Genomic DNA, 23,053 nt, shown 5'->3' on the forward strand with positions numbered 1-23,053 from the left:
CCCTTCAACATCCTATATTCATTTTCTTTCTTGTTGATTACGATATCTGTCAGTTCTGGACATGAAAATAGCATGTTTCCATCTTCTTACTGTTTGACACTCAAGCTTTTAATCTCTCTTGTTTCTAGAAGATTAAAAATTCCAACTTTTTCACATCAACTGGAAACCTTAACTCTGTCTGTTATTCATGCATTATTCTCTTCTACCTCCCTGTTTACACTTCCCTAAATAATAATTCAGTTTTCTAAAAGAACTGACTGCAGTTGATCCATTCCACGTTCCAAAGAGCATGCCCAGTTAAAACAACCATCCACCTTCTCATCTATATGTGTGCACAGTAAGCAGATTGTAGACAAGAATTTGTTGCCAATTTCAGTACTGGTTTGAAATGTCGTAGTCACAGACACGGTTGGGGTTATCTGATCAAGTCCTTTCTATCTGTTTATATGTTTAGGGGAGGGGCGAGTAAAAATAAAGAAGACATTGTAATTTTAACAGTTTGGGTTTTCTTTTTCCTTAGGATATCCTGAAAACTTCAGCCAAAAATTATGTTATAGGTTAATACACCTAAAGGAACCTGAAAGAACTTTATATCCAGTTAGGAAGTTAAATGCCTCTGAAACCCCAAAACTCTATCCAGATTTATACAAAAAGAATAGGTAGGGCAGCAGAGAGGCGTTTTATTCCCATGAAATTTTCTGGTTTGCTGAAGTATGAGGATAGAATATGATTGTAAAACCTTTGTCCCCCGTTTGGAGATAGCGTCTCTTTCCATTTGGCAGGCTTTATGCACCTTGCCCAGTGAAAGCTGCACTCTTTTATCATACAACATACTTAACTGGGAAAAAAAATTCTGCTGCTTTGTTCTCAGCACAGGCATAAATACTGACAATACACAGCCCTGTAGCTTCAACAGCTGCTGAATGCACAATTTCCACACAAGTTAGAGTTGAAAATAGGAATGAGAGCTTTTTTCTGAACTCTATTTTAAATGTTTGTAATGTTTCAAACTATTGTGAATGTTTCTTCATAGGCAATAACTGATGCAACAAGTGCCCAAAGTTCTTGACTGTAACCATTGTGTCATTCATTTTGCGTGTGTACAGAGTGCTGCACAATGGAGGGCTGTAAGTAGAGCTGCAGCAGAATTATTGAATCGTAACACCACCAAGCTCTTTGACAGTGCTTTTCATCTGCAGGGCTGACAGTACTTTGCGGAGGATGGCAGTATCATTATTCCTGTTTACAAGCAGAGAAATGGAAACTGTAACTAGTGAACCACTCTCAGTACCTACTCAAAAGGCAGCAAAATGCCTCTAGGGAAAAAAGGGTTCCTGATCTGGCAACTGCCTTTTCATCACCAGGAATGAAGTTATGAACATACAAAACCTGCTGGATTCATTTTCTTGTGTTAAGCTTCAATAATGTGGGTTAGAATTGTTTATTATTTTCAACCCTTTGTTAGACAGAGGTTTATGAAATCAAAGCCCTTGCTCCCCTTTCACTTTTTCTCTGTTCAAGCATTGTGAATTTTTATTTTATGATCATGTCTTCTTTAGCCGGGGGGGGGGGAACAAAAAAAAAAAACCAAAAAACCAAAAAAACCCAACCAAAACCCATACCAGGCTTGTACATTGTTACACGTACAAAGGTAATGAAGTATAATTACCTTCTGAGATATCGTTGGAGTAACTTCCCTGATAGATTTAGCAGAACTATTTCTTGAGATTGGGTGCGTTAACAGAGTATGTGTTTTACTCGGCTGTAGCTTTAGTGGTCATCCTTCAAACCGGTCTTTATTCTCCATACTAATAAAAAAGAATCTGGATTCCAGGAGAGACTAGTCAAAAGAAAAACCCCCAAACAACAAAATACCCTAGTACTAAAGCAAAGTCTTCTCACAGGATACACTTTCTTTTGTTGGTTCATCTGAGACTGTCATCTCCTTCACTGGAAATCTGAAACATGCAGCATTAAGGGACCTGATACATTTCAGCTTACAACACTCCTCACACTGCTTGTTATGTTTTTCAAAAAATAAAAACCAAACCCCACATTTGACCCAAATGTACAAAGACTGTACAGGATCACTGTTTGCTTCCGGGTGCTGTAGAAAGTATTTATATTATATTGCAAAGCGTTGCATGGTTTGGCATAAGCATGGGAGTGTTGGGGTTTCTGGGGTTTTTTTTGGCACCACCTAGATCCTTGAGGGACAAGGGTGGCTGTCATTCTTATGTCTGTCTGGAGTGTCACTTTTACACTATGAATGAGTTTTGCAGACTCTGTGGGCAACGAGGATGTGGCATGAATAAAGCTTGTCATCTTTCACAGCTTAGCCTAAGGGGGCAGAAACCTAATGCTATTATATGGTTGGTGATACTGGTTGAAACATGAGGAAGATCACATTTATACAGCACAGCATTATGTACAATTAACAGTAATATTTTTCGTTGTTTCAAAGTTGCTTTTACTTTTGCTGTCTTTGACAGTCCCTTTTTTTTTTTTTTAATTTCTGTCTCCTCCTTAGATTTGCCCAACTGGTGTATGAGAACTGCCTTAAGCAGATATTGAGTAAAGGTTAGCGGCTACAGGGATCATCCAGAGGTGCATTAATCCCAAGGCTTACAGTCAAAAGTAAGTGAAACATCAAGATGAGACTACTGCACATCCAGGTTCTCCCAAATATTTCCACTTTTTTGTTCTGTAATTTTATCAGGGCAGAACCAGACTTTGTTGGCCATTTGTCTGTGATTTCCAGCTAGCCAGCAAGATGACTAGCATCTTACTGGGATCCTAAAAAGCCATAAATTGGCCCATTTTAAGGGCACAGATGCTATATACTTTGATGCTAGCATTTCCAGATAGTCTCAGAGCAACTTTAAATGTGCTGCCTGAACCCATGCAGCTTCATAGAAAAGGCTGGATAAAATAAGAGGTGTATTTCAAATCTAAATATATATTTTTAAAATAATACATATTTATAAAAATACATACAATATTACTTAAAATTTGTATGTATACAAACTATTAATATACGAAATATAATGTATCAGTTGTGTATGGTGTGGTTTGTTGGTTTGTTTTTTGTTTTGTTTTGTTTTTCCAAAATTCTGCTCAAATCACTGTTATTTCTCAGTCTGGTAACTGTCACTATTTGCCCAAAATTTTATTTCATGAAAGTGGTTTGGGTTTTGTTTTTTTTTTTTTTTTTTCTTTCCACACTAGGATTACATCAAGAAACAAATATCTAAGTATATTTGAAACACCTTTTTACAAGCTATGACACCTTTATTTTTCTGCCAAATGAGCTGTTCTCTTGCTGTTAACCGATCGGTGCTTTTTAAGAGTACTGCAGAGACAATATACAGTATACACCCAGGAAACAGCTACACTCTACAGAGTTGAAGCAAATTTGCGAAAAAAAATTAGATGTTAGTCACGATGTCAGACACCAAGATTTTTAGCAATTGGCTCCTTTGCCTACTACTAGATTCTTGGAATTTTTTTTATATGGAAACTGTATTTTGCTGTGAGGGTTTTTTTTGTCATTTTTAGTAAGCATACAAAAACTGGTGGGGTTATATTGGTATCAAGATATTTAATCTAGTCAGCATGTGTGAATTAAGGGAAGAGGAGACTTTTTTGAAGCCCTGGAGTTTAATTTCCTCTCCCTCTCTAAGTACCCATATGCTTTTGCAAACATGCTTAACTTTTGTATTATAATGTATATTCCAGGATACCGGGAGCAGCTCCATGGGTCCATCGCCCCAGACCTTTACCCGCTGTCACCTCAGTGAAGTCTTTCATTCGCCTCTTTTGCTAAGCATGGATAGTGGTGGAGACGCATGTGCTGGCACCAAAACGTCCAGAAGAGGAAGTGTCATCTCCCAATCTGCTGGGATCCCCACCAGGTAAAAGCATTAGAGCTGCCACAGGTCAGGGAAAGAGACAGCTGAGACACGAGTTAGGTGTAGGGCCCAAAAGGGGTTGCCAAATTAAAGTAAGGGCTGCTACTGAATTACCCTCTGACCAGTCCCTAACCTGGGGTACTAATGCCTCATGGCATTATTTTCAGCTTAGGGTCAGGCAGGGACAGCTCCTGCAATGGAGACAGTGAATTTCATCCCCACTAGAGGAATTTTATAACCCTCTGACCCTTTCCGAATCTTATTTTCTTCCTGAATGATGGTGTACGTGCTTGCAGCAAGCCCAGCACTGCAACACACCAGAAAGGGAAATAAACTGCACCTTCCCATTAGCCCTTGGCAGGGGAGATCATTACCAGTTAAAAAGCAGTGAGCCACCACTGCAGGATACTATTGCCTGTTTGAATGAACAAATAACAATGTTTTATTTTAATTAGTGTTAAAGGTCATGAACCCTACACATGTATTTCTAATTTGAACTGGTGTCAGCCGATGAAATAAATATTGAGATTAATCTCAGCTGTTCATTTTAAGGTTTACTTGCAAAGATAAAAGACCTGTGGAGTGGGTAGAAGTGAAAAAGAAATGTGAGCCATTGATCACAAAAAGCAACTTAGGCAGCTATATTAATTCATGTAACACAGTTTATCACCATCTGGAATTTGTATTCGTAGGTTTTGCAACTTTTCCCAGCCTTAGATTAAAATTTAAAAAATTTAAAGGCATTCACTGATGTGATGTCATTTTAGATGTCTAGCATCACGGATTCCTGATGTCATGCATTACAGGTACCTCTTCAGAGATGATTTTTTGAATGCACTTGTTTATTTCTACTGTAAAAAAGCCACCTTTATTTGTGTGTCTTCATAGCTCAACCTTGCAACTGGGCTAAGGATAAACATTACATCTTAAAGAGCCAGACACTGCAGTTGCCATTTCAGAGGCTGCAGCATAAACACTTTTTTCCAGAGAGGAAAGGAGAGATTTTTGGCTTTTGACTGCAGAAGAAAAAAAAAAAAAAGTGTGTGTGCATGCACATATAGATGTATATGTTCTGGTTTTGTTTTAAGCAAGTAGTTTACATCAAAAAAATAATTTAGGGATGGGAGGAAATAATGTTAAAATTATTTCAGAAAAAGTGTTATTTCTATGTTATTCTACTCATAGGCTTTTGCTCATGAAGCCATTGCTGTGAACTTCTATACAAATATCCTAATTCTAAGGTTCATTTTGTGAAGTATCTCATTCTCACTAACATTATGTGAAAAGGATTTTTCTGTTTATTTGAATGAAAAATGCTGCATAATGCACTCCAATGAGTAATCTAAAATAAGTACAGTGACACATTTTTGTTTGATGAATATCTTGTTGCAAACCAAATTTTAGTGGTAACACACATGCCTGTATTACTTTGCTTAGGTTTAAAAATGTAGGTTTATTTACAGTAGCGAAAATACTTTGTTTGCTTCTTGTGTAATGTACCAGCACGACCTGAAAAGATTTGCTTCCAGTAACAAAAAGATAAAAATCTATTAGATGGAGAAACACACTGATGAAGACATGAACATATAATAGCTGTCAATAAGGTTGTAAATTGCTGTTTTTAAGTTGCCCTAATGCTTGCTGTTATATTAACAATAATAATCAGGAATAACAGAAACTTTAAGAACAATTTAAGTCCAGTTTTAAATCTGAAATTGACTTTTAAATATCTAAATTCAAATCTTTTTTTTTCTGAGCAGAAAGCTTTGCTGATATGTGCTCATAACAAGCATCATGAAGAGCCTGCTTCATGTCACTAATGAAAATTAACACTGGGAAATTATTTAGGATGATAGGAAATGATCTAACATAAAATTTCTGTTCAAGATATATTCAGAAATTTTAAAATTAATTTTTAGTAAACAGAAATTGTGGCCAATTTTACAATCTTTATTCCTGCAGATAAATTGTATTTATGTGGGCTTGATTCTGCAAATATTCCTGTAAGTTTAATACATGTGAGAGACCAGAATAAAAATAAAACAAGGCTGCTCACATAAGAAAACTTCTATATTGCTAGTCTTAATAATCATGTGCCAACATGATTGTTGGCACAACAAAAAAGAGCATGAAGATCTCTAATTTTAAAATTAATTTAGAGTTCTTTTCATTTACTTTCTAGTTATTAAACTACAAGGTGTAGTTGCTGTCAATCTTTCCTTCCAACGATCAGATGCAAAAACTGGAATTAAAAGAACACCCAAACCCACAATATATTCTCTATATTCCAAGACGTTCAGGAGCTGCTAATAATTTAGCATTGAGAGAAGTGGATACCCTCAAGATTGCTCAAGTTATGCTTTGCAATATCAGCTACCATTCACGGGTGCTCAGGAAGGTCCTGTTGTGGCAAGACTGACCGCTTGGAGAGAGGAGAAGAGGAAGCAGCTCATTTTAAACAGCAAATTACAAAAGCAAAAGGAAAAGTCATTGATGAAATTGTAAAGAAAAGGAAGTACTTAGGAAAAAACAGACGAGCCACTAGGCAGCATTCGCTTCCATGCCATTTTGGTTTTTTTTATGTGTAGAGCAGTTATCCTAGCAAGTGCTGCATCATTTGGTATGCAGAGCATTTGAAGATGCAAAGATAATTAAGGAAAAGGGACAAAAACCACACCACACAGACTTATCAACACATTGTACGTAGCTTTGCTTTTTTTTTTCTTTTCCTTTTTAAACAGTGTTTAAGAAAAATACGCTGTGTTACCATAACAAACTAAAATACTCACTCTCTCAACCTCTTAAGAGTCTAGTTTTTGTTTTCACTTCTTTTGGTTCCAGGTAGGTTTTATTTGTTCTTGTTGTACTTTATAAAACCTTTTCTCAACATTAATGGCTTCAGGAAGAAGAAATAAGGGAGAATTATGAGCACAAAAGAGAGCTGACAGTTGTGTATGCTGTCACTTTCTCCTGTGCCACTCACAGGTGGGTAAGGATACAGAAGAAACAGGGCATAATGTTTTATAGAATACAGTCAGACAGGAATTCCGGCTGGCATTCACTAAAGCAAAAGGGAACATTTTCCTCATGTAAAATCATTGTTTAAATCCCAACCATACATAGCTATGGAATAATGGGGTAACTTACTTATTTTCTACTACTTCAGTAAGACACTGCAGCAAGCTAATGATTTTACAAGACAGACGGTTTAAAGCATCGATTTGCTGCAAATTGCTCAGTCCATAACTAATGAGGAGGTCTACAGGTTTTCAGTAAATCAATCCCATTAGAATTTACAGTTTGCATAAGATCATATTACTCAATCTGTGGACACAGAATGATATTTTTTTTTGTAACCTTCAGAAGCCCCTTGTTGCTGGTTTTTTAAACTCCCTTAAGTTTCTATGGGTGAGTTGGATAAAATCCCTGTCTTGAGGGTTCTTACAGCATGCCTGAAAAATACACTGTCCACTTCTACACAGGCATACATGCATCCCATGTCAAGTCCCTTGTAGAAGACAGTTAACATCCAAGAAGGCGGGACGAGACGACAAATGGAATTCAGTCTCTGTCACCTGTAGCAATAAAACTCTGCCCCAATTTGAAGATGGATTATATTTTACACCTGTAAGAGTGTGAAGTCAAATGGCAACTGTTATTTGGACCCACACAAGTAATTCTTCATAACAAGCTGAAATCTCTCGTGTATGAAAAAAATAGCAAAGGCAAAAACCTCTATGGATTGAGTGACAGGACTTTTGTCACATATATGCGGTATAGAAACAGGAAACTGAGAACTATGCTTGCTAACAGATCAAGTCCTAGATTACTTAATTACTGGTGATGCCAGTATGTTTGTACTGTGTTTTCTCTGGGCTGTGTAAGAAAAGGGTCAGTTCTATCATTATCAATTACTACAACAAGATCATTTCAGGCAAAACAGTTATAGGCAAGCAGAAGTTCAAATCCTGTCAATGAATTCATAGACTCTGAAAAAACATTGTATTGGTTGTTACAAAAGAGCAATGTGGCTGGAGGGCTGTTAGTATGGGAGTGTTGAATCATCCCACTCCAACTGCTCTTGCCTGGTGGCATTCTGTTTGTCTCCCTTTTGGACAATCACTTCCTCTTCCTCCTCCTCCTCCTCTTCACTTTCATCTGATTCAGCACTGGTTGTGTCTTCCTCTTCATCTTCTATGTCTTCTTCCTCACTCTCCTCTTCTGTTTGGTGAGGCTTTTCGTATTTCTACAGTACATTTAAACAAATGAAAGAGAGACAGTAGAAGAAAAGCGCGCTCTTGCTAGCCAGTAGCTGTGAGACTGTGAGCATTTATTCCATATTTAGAAATGCTAACGTGCTGGGAAAATCTGCTTTCCGTCATTATGTGACTATTACGCATCAAATATGATCCAATTCAGTAGCAAATATTCAAAAACGACTGTAACAAGAACGGAATGTCAATAAGCAATATCTTTGTTAGTCAAGCTGACAAAATTTAACCCTTCAATGTCAGTTTCTTTAAACTGCTGATCATTTCCCCTCCTTTTAGTGTATTAGTGCATACGTTAAAAAGTTAAAAACAAAGTAATTCTATCATCTTGGGTACTCAGGGTGCAAATATAGATGGAGAGGAAGTGGTGTTGTACCCAAGAATTCTTCACCATCCTATTTAGTAATTATATATGACAACAAATATTAAGTAAGTGCTCAATTACATATTATCGTGGTGTGCAGAGCTGAAAGCTGAGCTGGGGTCCTGAGTGTACGTACCTACAACTGTTCGGCCAAGCCTCAACAAGTGTATGCTGAAAGAGGCTTAAAACTTACTGCTGAGTAAGCTACCAGCCCAGACTAACTCCTGGTAGTATCATGATACAATACTATGCCTCAGTTATGTACCTCCATGGGGTTGACGGTAATAGTGAGAGCCGAATCATCCCAATCCATTTCATTTTCTTTACTTCCTTCGTTATCTGCAGAGCTGTGCTGATGAGCTGTCCGAATTCGATAGACCCCCAAGGTTATGATGAAAATGAGTATGCTCACACAGATTATGATGACAATAGTAGCCACACTTGGAACAACTGAAACAAAAGGTGGAAAAGTGAATGGGCTTATATTTGTGGAACAAATTGCCTACAAAACGCTAAATACATTGTCTATTTTTTCCCCTCAACACTTCTTCCTTTGGATTGAGAATCAGCACAGCCATCTGGCATGTCCCTGGGACTACAGAAAGTGTTGACAAGTGCCCACCTACTAAGGCAGAGCACACACAAATGATGTTTACAGATATCTTATAATGAATATTACGAAGCATAACTAAAAAGTGAGTATGCCTACCATTTGTTCTTTAAGCCACTTTATTACAGAAGACAAGTAGCGAACCAGTTCAGAATCAATTAGTTTCAGAACAAGTGTTTTTGCAATAAGGTTCAGTTATCCTGCCTGTTGTCCCATTCTGATTACGGCTGAGGCTCTAACCTCACTTGTGAGAAAAAGTATAGCTGAAAGCTTATATTTTCAAAGATTTCAAACACTTGTAGCGTGATTTAAATCTCAGTTTCCAAGAAATAAAATAATACATTGCCACTATATTTGCCTGTGTTACAGCCTTCCTGAGAGACTCTTGAGGATTCAAGACATTCTTCCTCACTGTTCTGTTGCACTCTGAGAAGCCTCTGTCTCCACCTAGTCACAGGAAGAAATCTCTCTGAACTACTTTTATATTATCAGCTCCATAATTAGGTTAGTGGAGAAGTGCTGCCACTTTCTATGTACCTTTGCTACCTAGGCACTGCAGTTCCAGGAGCTACAGTATTTCTGTACCCCATTTTATTGCCTTGCCCTGCCTGTAAGAACAGATCTCTGAAATCAGAACAATATTAAAATAAAGAAGAAAGAATTAGTTTGCAATATTCATTTTGTAAAAATTCAGCTTCAATTTAGTAAAATGTCTGTACAAGTGTACAGAAAAAAGCAGTAATTTTCTAAGCATAACTGTATATAACTACTTATAACTACCTACACTTTACATCACCTTTACTTCTTTACAGATGTATCATTCAACTAAAAGGATTTCAGAATCCAGCATTTAAAGAGATCTCTTTGCCCTGGGTTTAACTTAATTGAAAAAGCTTCAGATTTGGTTATATATTTTAACATATAGTCTCAAAATTCAATTTCAGTTCTGGATTTAATATCTACTAATGCTCCCTGCACATGGCTAGGTGGACCTATCTTCTCTCCAGAGAGCTCCAGCCTGAGGCCTGGACAGCAGCTAACAGAAGCACAGTAGAAATCTTATATTTAAAAAACAATACAAACATTTCTTCCTTTTGCTTAGAAAGGGGTAGGCAGAAATTAATCTGCCATAGAAATATAGATGTAGAAATACAATATGAGCATAAATATTACCCTTCATACCATTCAATACTAGAAACAAGATATTTTCTTAACTATGTGGGTCAGAGTATATAACCTTTAATGAAGACTTTAAAAAAGGATACTAAAGTACCTCCTTGGAAAGAAAGAAGAGAATTCAATGTTACCTTCATTCATACCTGTGCAACGATCTCTCTGAGTTTTCACAAGCTGTAACTATGGACTTCAGGGCTTTATTTGTTGACCAGGCTGAATCACAAGGGAAATACCGACATACGAGAATAATTATGAGCAGTCTCTGTAAAGTTGGCACATACCTGAGTTGTGAACAGCACTTGTGCTTCCCTCTGGGTGGTGGACAGATTGGAGAAATTGTGGTTGTACTATCATATGATTTACATGGTCCATGAAGCTGGAGTTGGAGCTGTGTAGAATATTAACCTGGCACAAGAGAAAAATAAGAGATCAGATACTAAAAAGTGCTCTATATTCCAAGCCTGCTGGCTCCATACATTACATTGAACTATGAAGTTCATCAGCGGATAGGAACATTATTATATAGATCTTAAAGACCGAATTCACTTCTTTTATGCTTTTTTATGAAAAATACACAGGTTAATATATTCCTCATTTCTAGCATTAAAAACGCATTCTAACATTTCTAGCTGTAAACTACAAAGTGGCGCAGAAAAGGATCTTTTTTATTTATCTGTCTGGATAAGTAGTAACTTTTTTTTCTATATACTAATCAGCTTTTAGGTGTTCCCTGAAAGTTAGTGGGAGATTTGTCACTCTAAACACTGACAGAGAATGTATCAAACTTGTTGAGTTTAAAACCAAAACAGTAAGAGAGAATTAAAAGAGGTTTCAGTTTTTCCTGCATCCCTACTTTCAGAGTGACTTTCTTTGAAGATACCATATCAATCAGTTCTCTGTCCTACCGATAGTTATCTTATAAGCAAAAACCCTAAAGTCATTGTCAGGGCTGCAGAATGCTAAGGTGAAAAGAATTTTCAATACAACACAAACATGTAAAAACTTTCAGAATGAATTATTAAGTTTTGAGCCTATTGCTAAGAAGGTCCTGACCTTTCCTGTAGTTACTTGGTACCTGGGTTCTAGGCTGGATAAATTGGTTCTTCAGAATATGTCCGTGATTCCTGCTGAGGTGCATTAGCAGTAATTCTCAGTCCCTGAGCCACTGTGCTGTACTGGACTTCGTACCAGCACACATAAGCTCAAGAGAGCTATGTAAATATTCCTGTGGTAACTGACCATGTCTGGGTAGTGGATCCAAGAGGATATAACAGATGAAGTCCATCCTGTGTGTTCACTACCTGTACACTGACTTTCCTCCTCAAAGAAATCTGAAATCCTGTAAATTACCAGGAAATATCTCCATCTGATGAAGAACAAATTATAGAACTTATTGTAAGGGGGTAGTGCTTGGGAAAACTGAAAAAGTGAATGCTGCAGGAAAGAAACGTATGTCAGGTTAAGTTAAAAAATAACTAATCTAAGGAAAATAATGAGGCTATAATGATTTTCTTTTGAGCAGCTGTATAAATCTTCAAAAAGACCTGTAGGAGATTTTACGTCATGGAAAAACAATGATGATGACCCTAGCCTCCATTCTGTTTGAACAGGAGTAATTCTCCGTGTTAGTGGAGTTCAAGAGAAGGGCCGTCTCCTTACATATGCAGCAGAATAGAGAGACCCACATTGAGAAACGCCCACAGGAGAAGTCAGCTTCCTATTTGAATGGAACTTAGAATTTTTCCTCTATTTCATTATAGTTACCAGAACATGTCAATCATTTTACATATTTTAAAGAAAACTCGGTGTCGCTGAAGATAAGGCTAGTGCTCAGCCTCAGTGCTGGAAAAGAAAGCTTGACTAAATGATTCCTTACCTCCAAGTTAAATTCGTTGCTAGCATAACGTCCATTTAGCTCTGAGCACTTGACTCTGAACTTTCTGTCAAAGGTGGCAGAAGTGTACCAATTACGATACCGAATCTGCCGAAGAACCTGTTCATAGTTGTGCATGCTGTCCACACCTGAAATGGTGGTAGAGCAGTAATAATCTCAAGGAGATGCTAGGTAACAAATGCTCTGTGCTGTACAGGAGAAATCAAATGTTCACAGAAAATACAAAATTTGGCAGAATGATCTGACAATGGTAGTGCATCAAATATTCCCTGCCAGAGCCTCTGGCTGATACTAAATTATGTGAGAATAGTTTTTGGAAATGAATGTAGGTCCATAATGGAGAGGAGCAAATACAACAGCAAAGATTTTCAATAAATTATTTAGTAATAAAAAAAAATAGCCAGAGTTACCAGCACTGTTCAGGAGCACTGAGGAATCCCCTCATTCCCACATTCCACTGTGATGGTCCACAAGGACACCCACTCCCCAGCCCCCCCTTTAAAGAAAGCAGTGCTGCTATTTTCCTTATTTGGGGAGTAGCAGGAGGTATGCTGAAATCAAGACAAAGCTGAGCTGTATTCCAAAGGATAAACACAACACACTCAGAGATCAAGAAGTGACCATGCTTTTTGAGACACAGTCTCTCCTGGAATGTTTTATGGCTAGTACATCGCAGATTTCTGCCTAGTTTCTTTCAAATTGGTCCTTTCATTGCAATAATGTAATTGTTGGTGGGAAGAAATAAGGGAAAGCAAAGTCCATGAACATACCATAGATTGAATATCCTGCTGTGGAATTTGTGGCATCTAGATGTTTTCCTTGAAGCTCCACATGATCTAGTTCTAAACACTCTTGTTCAGGGTCTATTTCTGCGCCAATGACCAAAATATCACAGAAATCCAAGTTGTGGAGCATTTCCTCTAATACCACTGGCTTATTGTCTGTGAACACATGGCATATACCATGAAAAAAAGAAGAAAGAAACTAAGATAAATGACCACAGAACAGCTCAGTCATTTTATGTGCTTTGCATCAGGGCTTTCAATTTTTGCAAAGATGGCTGAATTGTTTTTTGCTCATATTAAATACAGCATACTTGAAGCAAATCAAAAGAGAAGTGTCTTGCCTGTTCAGGTGCTATGATGATGAAGGCCTACAAATACCTAGTGAGATAAATAGAAAATATATTGCTCTGTAATAGAAAGCATTCAAGAACAGTACTGGAAGTAGAAAACTGAAATTTGATCCTGGAAATAAATTCATGTAAACAACTCTGTTTTTCAATGCCAGGTTGGTATCACACATTCATTCTTTTCTCAAGGAAAACCAAACTGGAAAAATACATGTCAAATATATCTATGCTTGGATGATTCTCTCAGTTACTCTATGGCCTGTAGCGAATTTGTGTTACAAAGAACATGGCCATCTATCCAAAACCATGGTATTATCATAAATGCCAAGATCCTGTGCTGTGTGACTTGGAGAAATTGAGTTGTAAACTGACTATCCTTCAGTACGTACGGTCAAAAAAAAAAAATTCTGTCACTGGAAAAAGAGTAGCATATCAATTTAATATTTTAATTCTCTGGTCAACTTAGCACAGAACATCTGGCAAGACTGCTTATCCAGCTCCCTGAAGGTACCATAGGCACAGAGACTGCAGTCTTGGAACTTAGTGTCCATTTTGCAAATTTCATTTTAGAGGGTGTATGGGGAAGGAAGGCACAGACAGAAGAGTCTCATGCCCTAGATTCCCAATTCCTGGTACCGTGAATTTGGGTATCTGAACTCTAGGTACAGCTCTAACTTCTCAAAAAATGCAGACCCAACTCAAAATTGCAGGATAGGCAAATCTGAATATTGCTAAGACTGATGATTTGGACTATTTCATGGGAAGCTATGAGAGACAGCAAAAAGCTGGGCTGCAGAGCGAGGGAAAAGCCTGAACTGGTCAGCTTTGCTGCTCTGGCTCTCAGTGGGCAAACAGGAGAGGCAGGGGAAGCAATTTTAGCTATTGTCAGGTTCCCACTGATTTCTCTACTGAAGCAGGACAAGCAGCAACATATTGGCATTCTGGGGGCCCTCTGCAGGTAAATAAGGCCTCAGAGCCATAGTCATGCTGCTGCCTGTGGCAACTGCCTGATCTGCTTTTGATGAGAGACAGACCTAGCTGGTCCTGTGACTGGGGAATACACGTTACTAAATCATCTTTCTCAGCCTTGCCATGGGCATCTCTGCTACAGTCATCATGATCAGGTTATGTAAATTCCCAATAAGTGGAAAAATAGCTATAGGTAGATATAGGTCAAGATTTATGGCTGTCTTTGCCTTTGTCAGATAATATCTGGGCTGAGAGAAATAATGATTCAAGCTTATAATGCAGGAATTGAGACTTAGAATTCAATAATCTTTTGCAAAACACAATTATCCCCAAAGCCAATTATTATCTATCCATTTTAACCACTCTTGGTGGAGAACAAGAGATGGCGCATTAGGAGGTGCCTGACTTTCAAGGAATTAAACAGTAGTTTAAGAAATGCTGCTATGTTCCTTTTCAAGGTGAGACTCAGGCTTTTTAGGTTACAAGGTGCTACAACAGTAGCAACAGTAGCAACAGTAATTTTGTCAATAATTGTATTGGGAAAAATTGGGGTAGATGAAATTTATGAACTAAACTGGAGGGCAGTAGCTCCTAATTCACTGAACAGTTTTTGAAGATGTCATAACATTTAGGGACATGGAGCATCATACATGAGTTGTGTCTTAAGTGATGGATAATGATCACTCTTTTCTATGCAAGAATTCCTTTTTTTACATGCTGTAATTGTATGCAGTTGATATTATGAGATGATACACTTCCCAGCCTTCAGAGGACAGATGCAGTTTCAGGCAAGTGATAAGCAGCATTATTACAGAGCATGGCTTCAGGGAATCCATGCCTCTATACTTGCACATCATTAGCGATTTTATCTTTTCAGGTGTACATCTAGTTGCTGCTTATTCTAGTCCAACAAATATTGTTTAGAATGATTCTTCAGATTACTAGGCCTTTTATTTACTTTGCACAAATATCTAAAAGGAAGATTCCTTTATAGACAATTTTTTAAACATGATTTATATTTTTGAACATTCACCTAGTGTCAAATAATAATACACACATTGCTCAGCATTAGAATAAACTGTCATAATTGAAAAAAGTCTTTGCAAATTATTAGATTTACTTTATATAGGTGGGAAACTGAGGCACAAGATTATTTTCTCAAGTATCACCCACAAGTCAGTAGCAGAGCTGGAAACATAAGAACACACTAAAACCCCAACTATTAGTCAATTGCTGCTTTCCACTTTATCAGTACAAGTAACAAAATTTGGTTACAAAGAGAGAGATTCTAATGAAAATATGTTATTCAACAGAATATGTAAAGAACAGTGGAAAGGAATTATTCTGAAGTAGGCAAGACACTAAATGGAAAAGCTGCTTTTTTTGAAACTTACTGATCTACCACCATTATTTAACACATCTTTTCAATGTGTTTAATTTAATGTCTTCAGTACACCATTACTGCTGTCTAACATTGCCTAAATTAATGTGGGTGAAGTGTCTTCCTTTGTGTTACTTGTTTGCACTATCCTTTAAAAAAATGTGAGGAGTCATGTTACAGAGTAAGTAATAATATTTAAAAGAAATCCACAAACCTCTGTCATGTTCTTTTAATTCCACTGGATGCTCCATTTTAGTGACTGTGCTGACAATCCTGATGTCAGGTAACAAAATAACACCTCTTTCACTTTCAAATTGTGCAGCTGGCCTAGCAAAGTGGTCCATCCCACTTATTGTAATCTTGGGCTCATTGGCCTGAAACACCATTACATACGCATCTATATCTGGGATACTAATGCAGACATCTTCACCAAAACATCTGAAAAATATATTATTCATTAACTGCATGTAACACATTGCACATCAGAGGTGTGTGGCACTTGCACTGCCCAAAACCGCTCTCATCCTTTTGTATTGTCTCAGATCAGTCTATTGCACACCTTGACCCTGCCACACTTAAGGACATGCATCTGCACCACCACATACATAGGCCAGCAGTGACAGTAACAGCTATGCTCCTCTCATCCCCTCCCACATTCACAACTACTGAAATTATGTAGGGAAAGCTTAGCGAACAGGTTCATGACAAGCTCAGTCTTTAGTAAGGTCACTGTGAGAACAATATTTTGATGTTTAACTGACATTTAACAAAGTAGTGAATAGTTAAAAATAATTAAAGTTACTTAGATGATAACAACTAACTTTAGTAAACCTAACAAATTCTCAAAGCGATAGCTAATGAATATAATATGGTTTTATTGTCATGTGTGAATAAAAGAGCCTAATTATCCATTTAATTGGGCCCATCATGAACGCATTCTGGCACCCCCCAGTATTTACTGGAGGCAAAAGGGGCCTGTATTAGCATTTTCATCTGAATCAGCACTGTGCTTTGGGAGTGAATCTCCTGACAAACTCTACCTTACTTGATCTTGGCACAAGGCTTGGGCCAGCCTTGGAGTGTGCAAACTGGATTGCTTCCAGTGAAACTACATCAGAAGATGCTCTCCAAACAGTTAGCGTGGTCAGCCCACAGCACTAGACTAAACCTAGTACTTAGTAAGATCTGTACGCACAGTAGATAAGAGTTAGTAGAACTGATGCTTATCTTCACTCTAAAGATGTGCTTTCACTGCACTGTACAACTTGCTGTAACAAAGACGGGGAGCTCAGGAGTGGCAGATGGCTCTTTGATTATGTAGAACCGTAAACATTATTGTGCAGGTTCTGTCACTATTATCACATGAAAATGTAAGGGCACAGGTTTCTGTTTAACACCCAACACCAGTACTTCAGTGATGACAGCCAAGGATACAGACAGACAAAGACTATTTGAAGCATAGCTACAAATACTGTTCTTGCAGATATGTTGTCTGTTAGATGTAGTAGGTCTGCTTTAAAAAGTCATGGCTCTAGCTACCCCAGAAGAAACTATAACTTTTTAAAATGAACAGCAAAATAAGAATGCAATAAATGCAAGTACTGTTCAGTCCAGACTGTATGCTCCAAATGATAAATAGAATGCAAGTGAATTACATTAACAAGAAAAGTTTCTTGAAAGGACAATATCAAAAGGAAACTACAACATAAATCAGCATAAATGAAATTCATCCTTTATGCTCAATAACATAAAAGTATTATTTAGTGATGTAATTTACCCAAAATTCTTCTTTTTACATGTCCAAAGAAAAAAGTAATTCATTAAAAATATTCCTAATCTAATCAGTTCAGCTGAAGCATAACTTACTGGACTTTAGATGAGACTTTGAGACGTCGTACACCTGCAGTAGGAAACTGTCTGGAGTTGATGTATGAGACCTTTCGGAGGGCTTGATTTATATTCTCAATGTCATCTCCTTCCATGACAAGGACTGACTGGGAAGGGTTGAAGTGATACTAAGGGAAATGCATATAATTAGTATTTAAGGTACCAGGTACAGAGTACATAATATGACATTTTTAAGGAATGTTGCACAGATATAAGTTTAAAATTTAATGATTTAGGAAAAAAAATTCTTAGCAGCTATTGTTGGCTGAATCCACATGTTGTTCCCTGAAACATGTACTCATATCAGTCATCTGTTTCATATCTGAATAACTACTGTTATAATTAATTCTATAGTAAACTAATCCAAATTTGCTGTACTTTGCCCAGCCTTATCAACTTTGCTGATAGTGTTTCTGCAGCTGTAGAGTTCAAAACCTTAACTTATTGTCATCATTATTATTACTATGCAATTTTTTTTTAGGTTAAACACATCCTCCATTTAAAATATTGGCTTAAACCAGAGTAGCATGCAGAAGCATATTTTTCCTGCTTTCTGTTTGGTTTTACCCTGGGCTATCTTTCTGAGATATATTGCAACATCAATGAACAAAACAATTACAACTTTTGCCTCCTACATCTTCGTTAAAGTCAGACACAGTAAAGGGGATTCTCCTTTCTCTGTCTTATGATCAATAAGGGTGTCATGATTTAAGATGGAGCTGCTACTTGCACAAAGCCACCTGCTCAGTTGAGCCAACAAACCTTGCAAAGTCAATGGCTGTTCTTGTAGCCCTGATGCTTCTAGCCCTGATGCTTCTCTAGTCCATTGCACTGAACATGAAACAGTCTTGCTGACCAAGAAACTTTGCTACTATATTCGTATAGCAAATAATTGATTTGATCTTCATCATAATTCATAACTGATTCCATTTTTTTGTCTGTTAACTGGTTCAGCAAACCATCTGCATTGCAGAGAAAACCAGATCAACCTCCTTGATTTTGTACCCTCCCGTTGTCAGCACAAAACACAAAGAAATGCACCCATCTCTCACATGCAGTTCCTTCCCAAAGCTGGACATGGATTATACGAACATGTTCTACTATATACAGACAATGGCTGTCTACACTTCCTTACAATGAGAAAGGTTAAAAAGCAAAAGAGCAAATAGACTGTGAAGAACAGAATGAAGCAAAGGGTTCTCTGTCGAACAGAACACGGAGGACTGAGTTTAAAGCTTGTGCAGGAAGGTCATAACACACTGAAGGGTATTTTTTAACAAAGAGGAGGACTAACATGAGTCACAGCCTGCATACACTTATTTTTCTTTTCTGTAGCATAGCAGTAGCAGGGAATAAAATCAGCAAAAGGATATTCTAGCTAGCTAGTTAACTTAATAGCTCAGCTGCCAGAACAGCTGGAATGCTGCCAAAGGGACTGGAGAAAGCCCTAGTCTGAGCCATTTTTGTCTTTCTCATTAAAAAAGGCTAAAAATAGCAACAGTTTAGACAGTGTTTCTGAGAGCTGTTACAGATATCTGAAAATTAGGCTGCAGACAAAAAAAAGTCCAACACTACTGTGTCAGAAATTGTATTACAGCTGCATTGCTCTTTCTTAGGTGGCTAAAGGGTGAAGCTTCATGAGTCCAAAGTGCCCAGCAGAAACACCTTCCAACATCAGTTTACCAACATTGAATCTGCTAAGCGCCATGTAAATAGCCACACAGAACCTATCATCTGTGCAACTGTCACACATGCTTGTCTGAGATCAGGTATGTTTATTTTTTGACATTAGAAACCCTTTCTCTTTATTAATCTTCTGTTCAAGGTCAGGTGCCAACTGCTCCGCTTTCATCTGAGCTTCTTTCTGTCAGCCCCAATAAGAAACTAGGCCTATCACAATCTATGTCTGACTGCCCTTTCATTTTTGCCTCCTGCTGTTGCACTGACTGTTGAGCTTGCTTTAAAAAAAACCCTATGCTTCATCTGTATTTTGGAAAATGAAAATGTTTTGAAGTTTGGTGAAAGAAATAAAACGCAGAAAACAACTCCTCATCTTCATTTTCCCCACTGCACTGCACAGTAAGGAAGCCAATCACCCATGCTGGAGCAGCAGTGGGTGGTATAACAGGGATTTTTTTCCAAGCTCATGAAACAAGACTACTCAAATATTGTCAAGTTTCAGAGTGTGACAACAGGGGAGGAATTACTATGCTTTTAAGCACCATGGACCAAGTGCACACTGTCTTTAATTCACGTAAAATCCCAGCAAAGAACTTACTGGTAGGCATATACACTTGTGTTCCAGAAAACCCCACCTGCTCCTTGTATGCATTGTCTTTTAAAAATAGCTTTTACTCATAAGTGTGTCATTTTGCTGGGGGAAGCAACAATGTGAAATTCTTAATTATGTCCTTGGTAGGATGAAGAAAAAAAAAAATTATTTGGAGTGTTTTGCTCATAGGTAAAAGCTAGAGCTAGCAAAATTCCTCCTTACCTCTGCACTTACAATTTTCCTTTTTACCCTTGTTTTCAGAAAACATACTAGTTATACTACACCACTGCAACTTATCACCTAGAGAGACATTTGAGTGTATTTCAGGTCAGTCTCCTATGTTGTACAATGAAAAGGTTTAGCTAATAAAATGTAGTACATGGCACTTCCACTGCATGCTCTAGATGAAGTGTTACAGCACCATCCTCCTCCCCACTGAAAAACAACATAATAAAAGAACACCTGTGCAGTTTCACAGGATGCACAGTCTGCAGCCAAAGTATCTTCCCAGTTTGAATTTGAAGCTCAGCTCCTTTGGAAGATGGTATTGTGATTTGTGTGCTAGGAAACAGCTTAACAGCGTGTTTACACATTAGGCAGAAGAACATCTGTCATCTAATAATGGTATCAGTAAAGGGAAACTGACAATGCATCTTATGTAAGCATTATAGAAGTTATAATCAAGATCCTACATATGTATCCAAAGGAACAGAATTTGTCTTAATGAATGCAAAGCAATCTGGCCACTATGTCAATTGAAACAGGATTTCCCTCTGTCTGTTGTTCTCCAATCTTAGAAAAAGTGTTACAATATCAGTAGTCATGTGCATAATGAAGATGGATAAGGATTATATGCAAATGTAAAATTTTAATTTCTTGACCTTAATTTCTGGACCTTTCATTGTCCAATTTTCATGTCCCGTAACGTTTTTCTCTTGGAACACACTTTGAATTTTTCAATACTATTGCACTGGGACTTGTTTCGGAGTTGCCTTTGGATGAAAGATATTCTACTTATGTTTTCCATTGCTTTAAAGCTACTCGAGATCAAAATTCAATAATTCTTTGGAATCATGTCTATTTCTGTAAAACTACCAAAATAAGCAGGAGAACACAACCTGGCAATTCTTATGGACTCTGAAATATCAGCAGCACCTTACTTCCTGAGCATCTAGCTTTGCAATAATGGAAACATTTTTCTTTGCAGTGTCACAGCTCTTCTACTGTTCTGCTTTTTCTTTGCATGACTTTATGGGAAATTACATTGCTTCTGGGAGTACATTTGTACTGTGTGTACTCTACCTTGGGCTCACCACTTCATAAATCAGCTCTAAATTTTTATCAAAGATGATGTCAGTTCATCTCTCACCTTTATTCCTTGGCCAAGACTCTCAAGAGAATTAATATCCAGACCTTCCTTGCAGGCCTGCAAACAGGAAATCACTTTCTGACTCTCAATTTTGCCTGGCCGGATAGTAAGACTGGCCAGGCTGCCATGGAAATACTGAGCAAATCTGGGCTTGGTGACTTCACCCCCTGCAAGAAAGAGAATATAAAATGATTATTGATACCAACACACAAACTATACATCTAATAATTCACTTTATGTTTTAACACATGTAAAGAACTTATATCCATTTTAGCCAGGTATATTTGAGATCCCATTTATTGTGATAAGTGGAATTGCTTTGTGGGTTGTTGGGTGGCACCTACTAGCAGATTTAATGTCTCTAAGATTCTTGTCAGTGTTTTTCCAATATTGTATTCAGGTGTTTATAAAGCTGTGATAACATACTCTGAGATGAAACATGGCTTCCCAAACCTCTGTCCAAGGAGGCACAGCAGTTTTAAAAATGAATTGATGAGATTATTGAAGTGATCAAACACGAATTTAAAAAAATGATTAAGGTCCAATGTTTATTTATATAGAAACTGTATTTGCTAGTTTTCTATTACAAGATCACTTACACAGCCTTTGCCTTTCTCCTCCAAAAAACATACTACCTGAAGTTCTTAGATGTGCTAAGAGTCACGGCTCTGTGTAAGCAAGCTGCCACATTCTCTGCAAACGGTTGTCTCTAAGGATATGGTGTAAATTCACAGCAGTGAATGCAGGCCAATGCACAGCACTATGCTAAAAGGCTTATAGTGCCTCCCTTACCCAAAGCAGTTGATTTGGTGCCAGGTTAGGTCTCGTCACTGTGTGTTGCATTAGGCCCTGTAGCTACGCTCTATTCACTTTCACTCTAGGCAGCTTCAAAGGAAGACTGATCTTTACGAGTTGTCAATAAAATGTGATTACATACTGTCTGCACCAGTGATAATAGCATCTAAATTACTCTTGGGATATTTAGTGATTTACTCATCCTCCTCTAGGAGAATTTTTAGAGCTTGTCTTTCCTGCAAGTGTTAGCTGTATCAGTGCATGTGAATTACTGCCTACCTTGAGCCTGAGAGGACTGAGAGCACCACGCAACAGTGAAGCCAGGCAGACTAATTGGATTAGCAGTTGATAAGCTGTTGTAATTGGTAGATAACTCATCTCTACAGTGTTTGTAGCTTTAGTGTCAAACAACCTATTTCTGCCAGGCAAGCTAGCTCAAGCTTGAACTTTAACTTGAAGATTTGTGTGTGAATTGGGGTTAGGATGGGGATGAAGTGACAAATTTTCTTTAGGCTGATGTTGCTACGTAAAAGCCTGAAAAACATCATTTCTAGTCTGTGCGGTATGAACACTATGAAGAGGACTCTTCTGAAGAGTTATTTTATATAGTGAAGAAAATACACACCGGTGTACTGAGAGACAAGAAGGTATCTAAGCAGGCTGTTTCTTCACAGAACTAGACAGGTTTTGTTCTTTTTCATTAACATTGCAGCACAAACTGCCTCTCTTTTTACCCCAAATAAAAATCCTCAAGGAGAGATTATTCTTCTCCACTCTTTCATTCATTTGTCCATTATACAGAAAACTTCCTCTGGGCAGAATTTTTTTGAGGTTTCACAGAAACTTTCATGTATGCAACGGCTAAAGTGCAGGATTAGTTTGTGCTGTAATTTCATCCTTTCTGATACTTATCAAGACAAGTATTTGGTAAATAGATAGTGCATTACAGTGACATTGGCTTTTCAGAAAAAATGTTGTTATATTTATCTGTTTATATGGTCTTTAAAAGTACGTGTTGCCAC

At 37.6% G+C, this 23,053-nt stretch overlaps 1 protein-coding gene across 1 annotated transcript in view; it reads right to left on the reverse strand.

Annotated features, from left to right (window-relative positions):
• Positions 1–7,953: 7,953 nt before the first annotated feature.
• The window catches only part of CLSTN2 (calsyntenin 2), a gene marked incomplete at both ends in the record, with an annotated part of 393,604 nt that continues 378,504 nt past the window's right edge, over positions 7,954–23,053 (reverse strand). Inside the window, 8 exon segments of the mRNA XM_082320829.1 lie at positions 7,954–8,157; positions 8,812–8,996; positions 10,614–10,737; positions 12,209–12,354; positions 12,997–13,167; positions 15,923–16,146; positions 17,575–17,723; positions 21,237–21,403. Coding sequence (XP_082176955.1) covers positions 7,954–8,157; positions 8,812–8,996; positions 10,614–10,737; positions 12,209–12,354; positions 12,997–13,167; positions 15,923–16,146; positions 17,575–17,723; positions 21,237–21,403 — 1,370 coding nt within the window.

This window comes from Platalea leucorodia, assembly GCF_965183815.1.
Source record: "Platalea leucorodia genome assembly, chromosome: 8".
NCBI lineage: Eukaryota > Metazoa > Chordata > Aves > Pelecaniformes > Threskiornithidae > Platalea > Platalea leucorodia.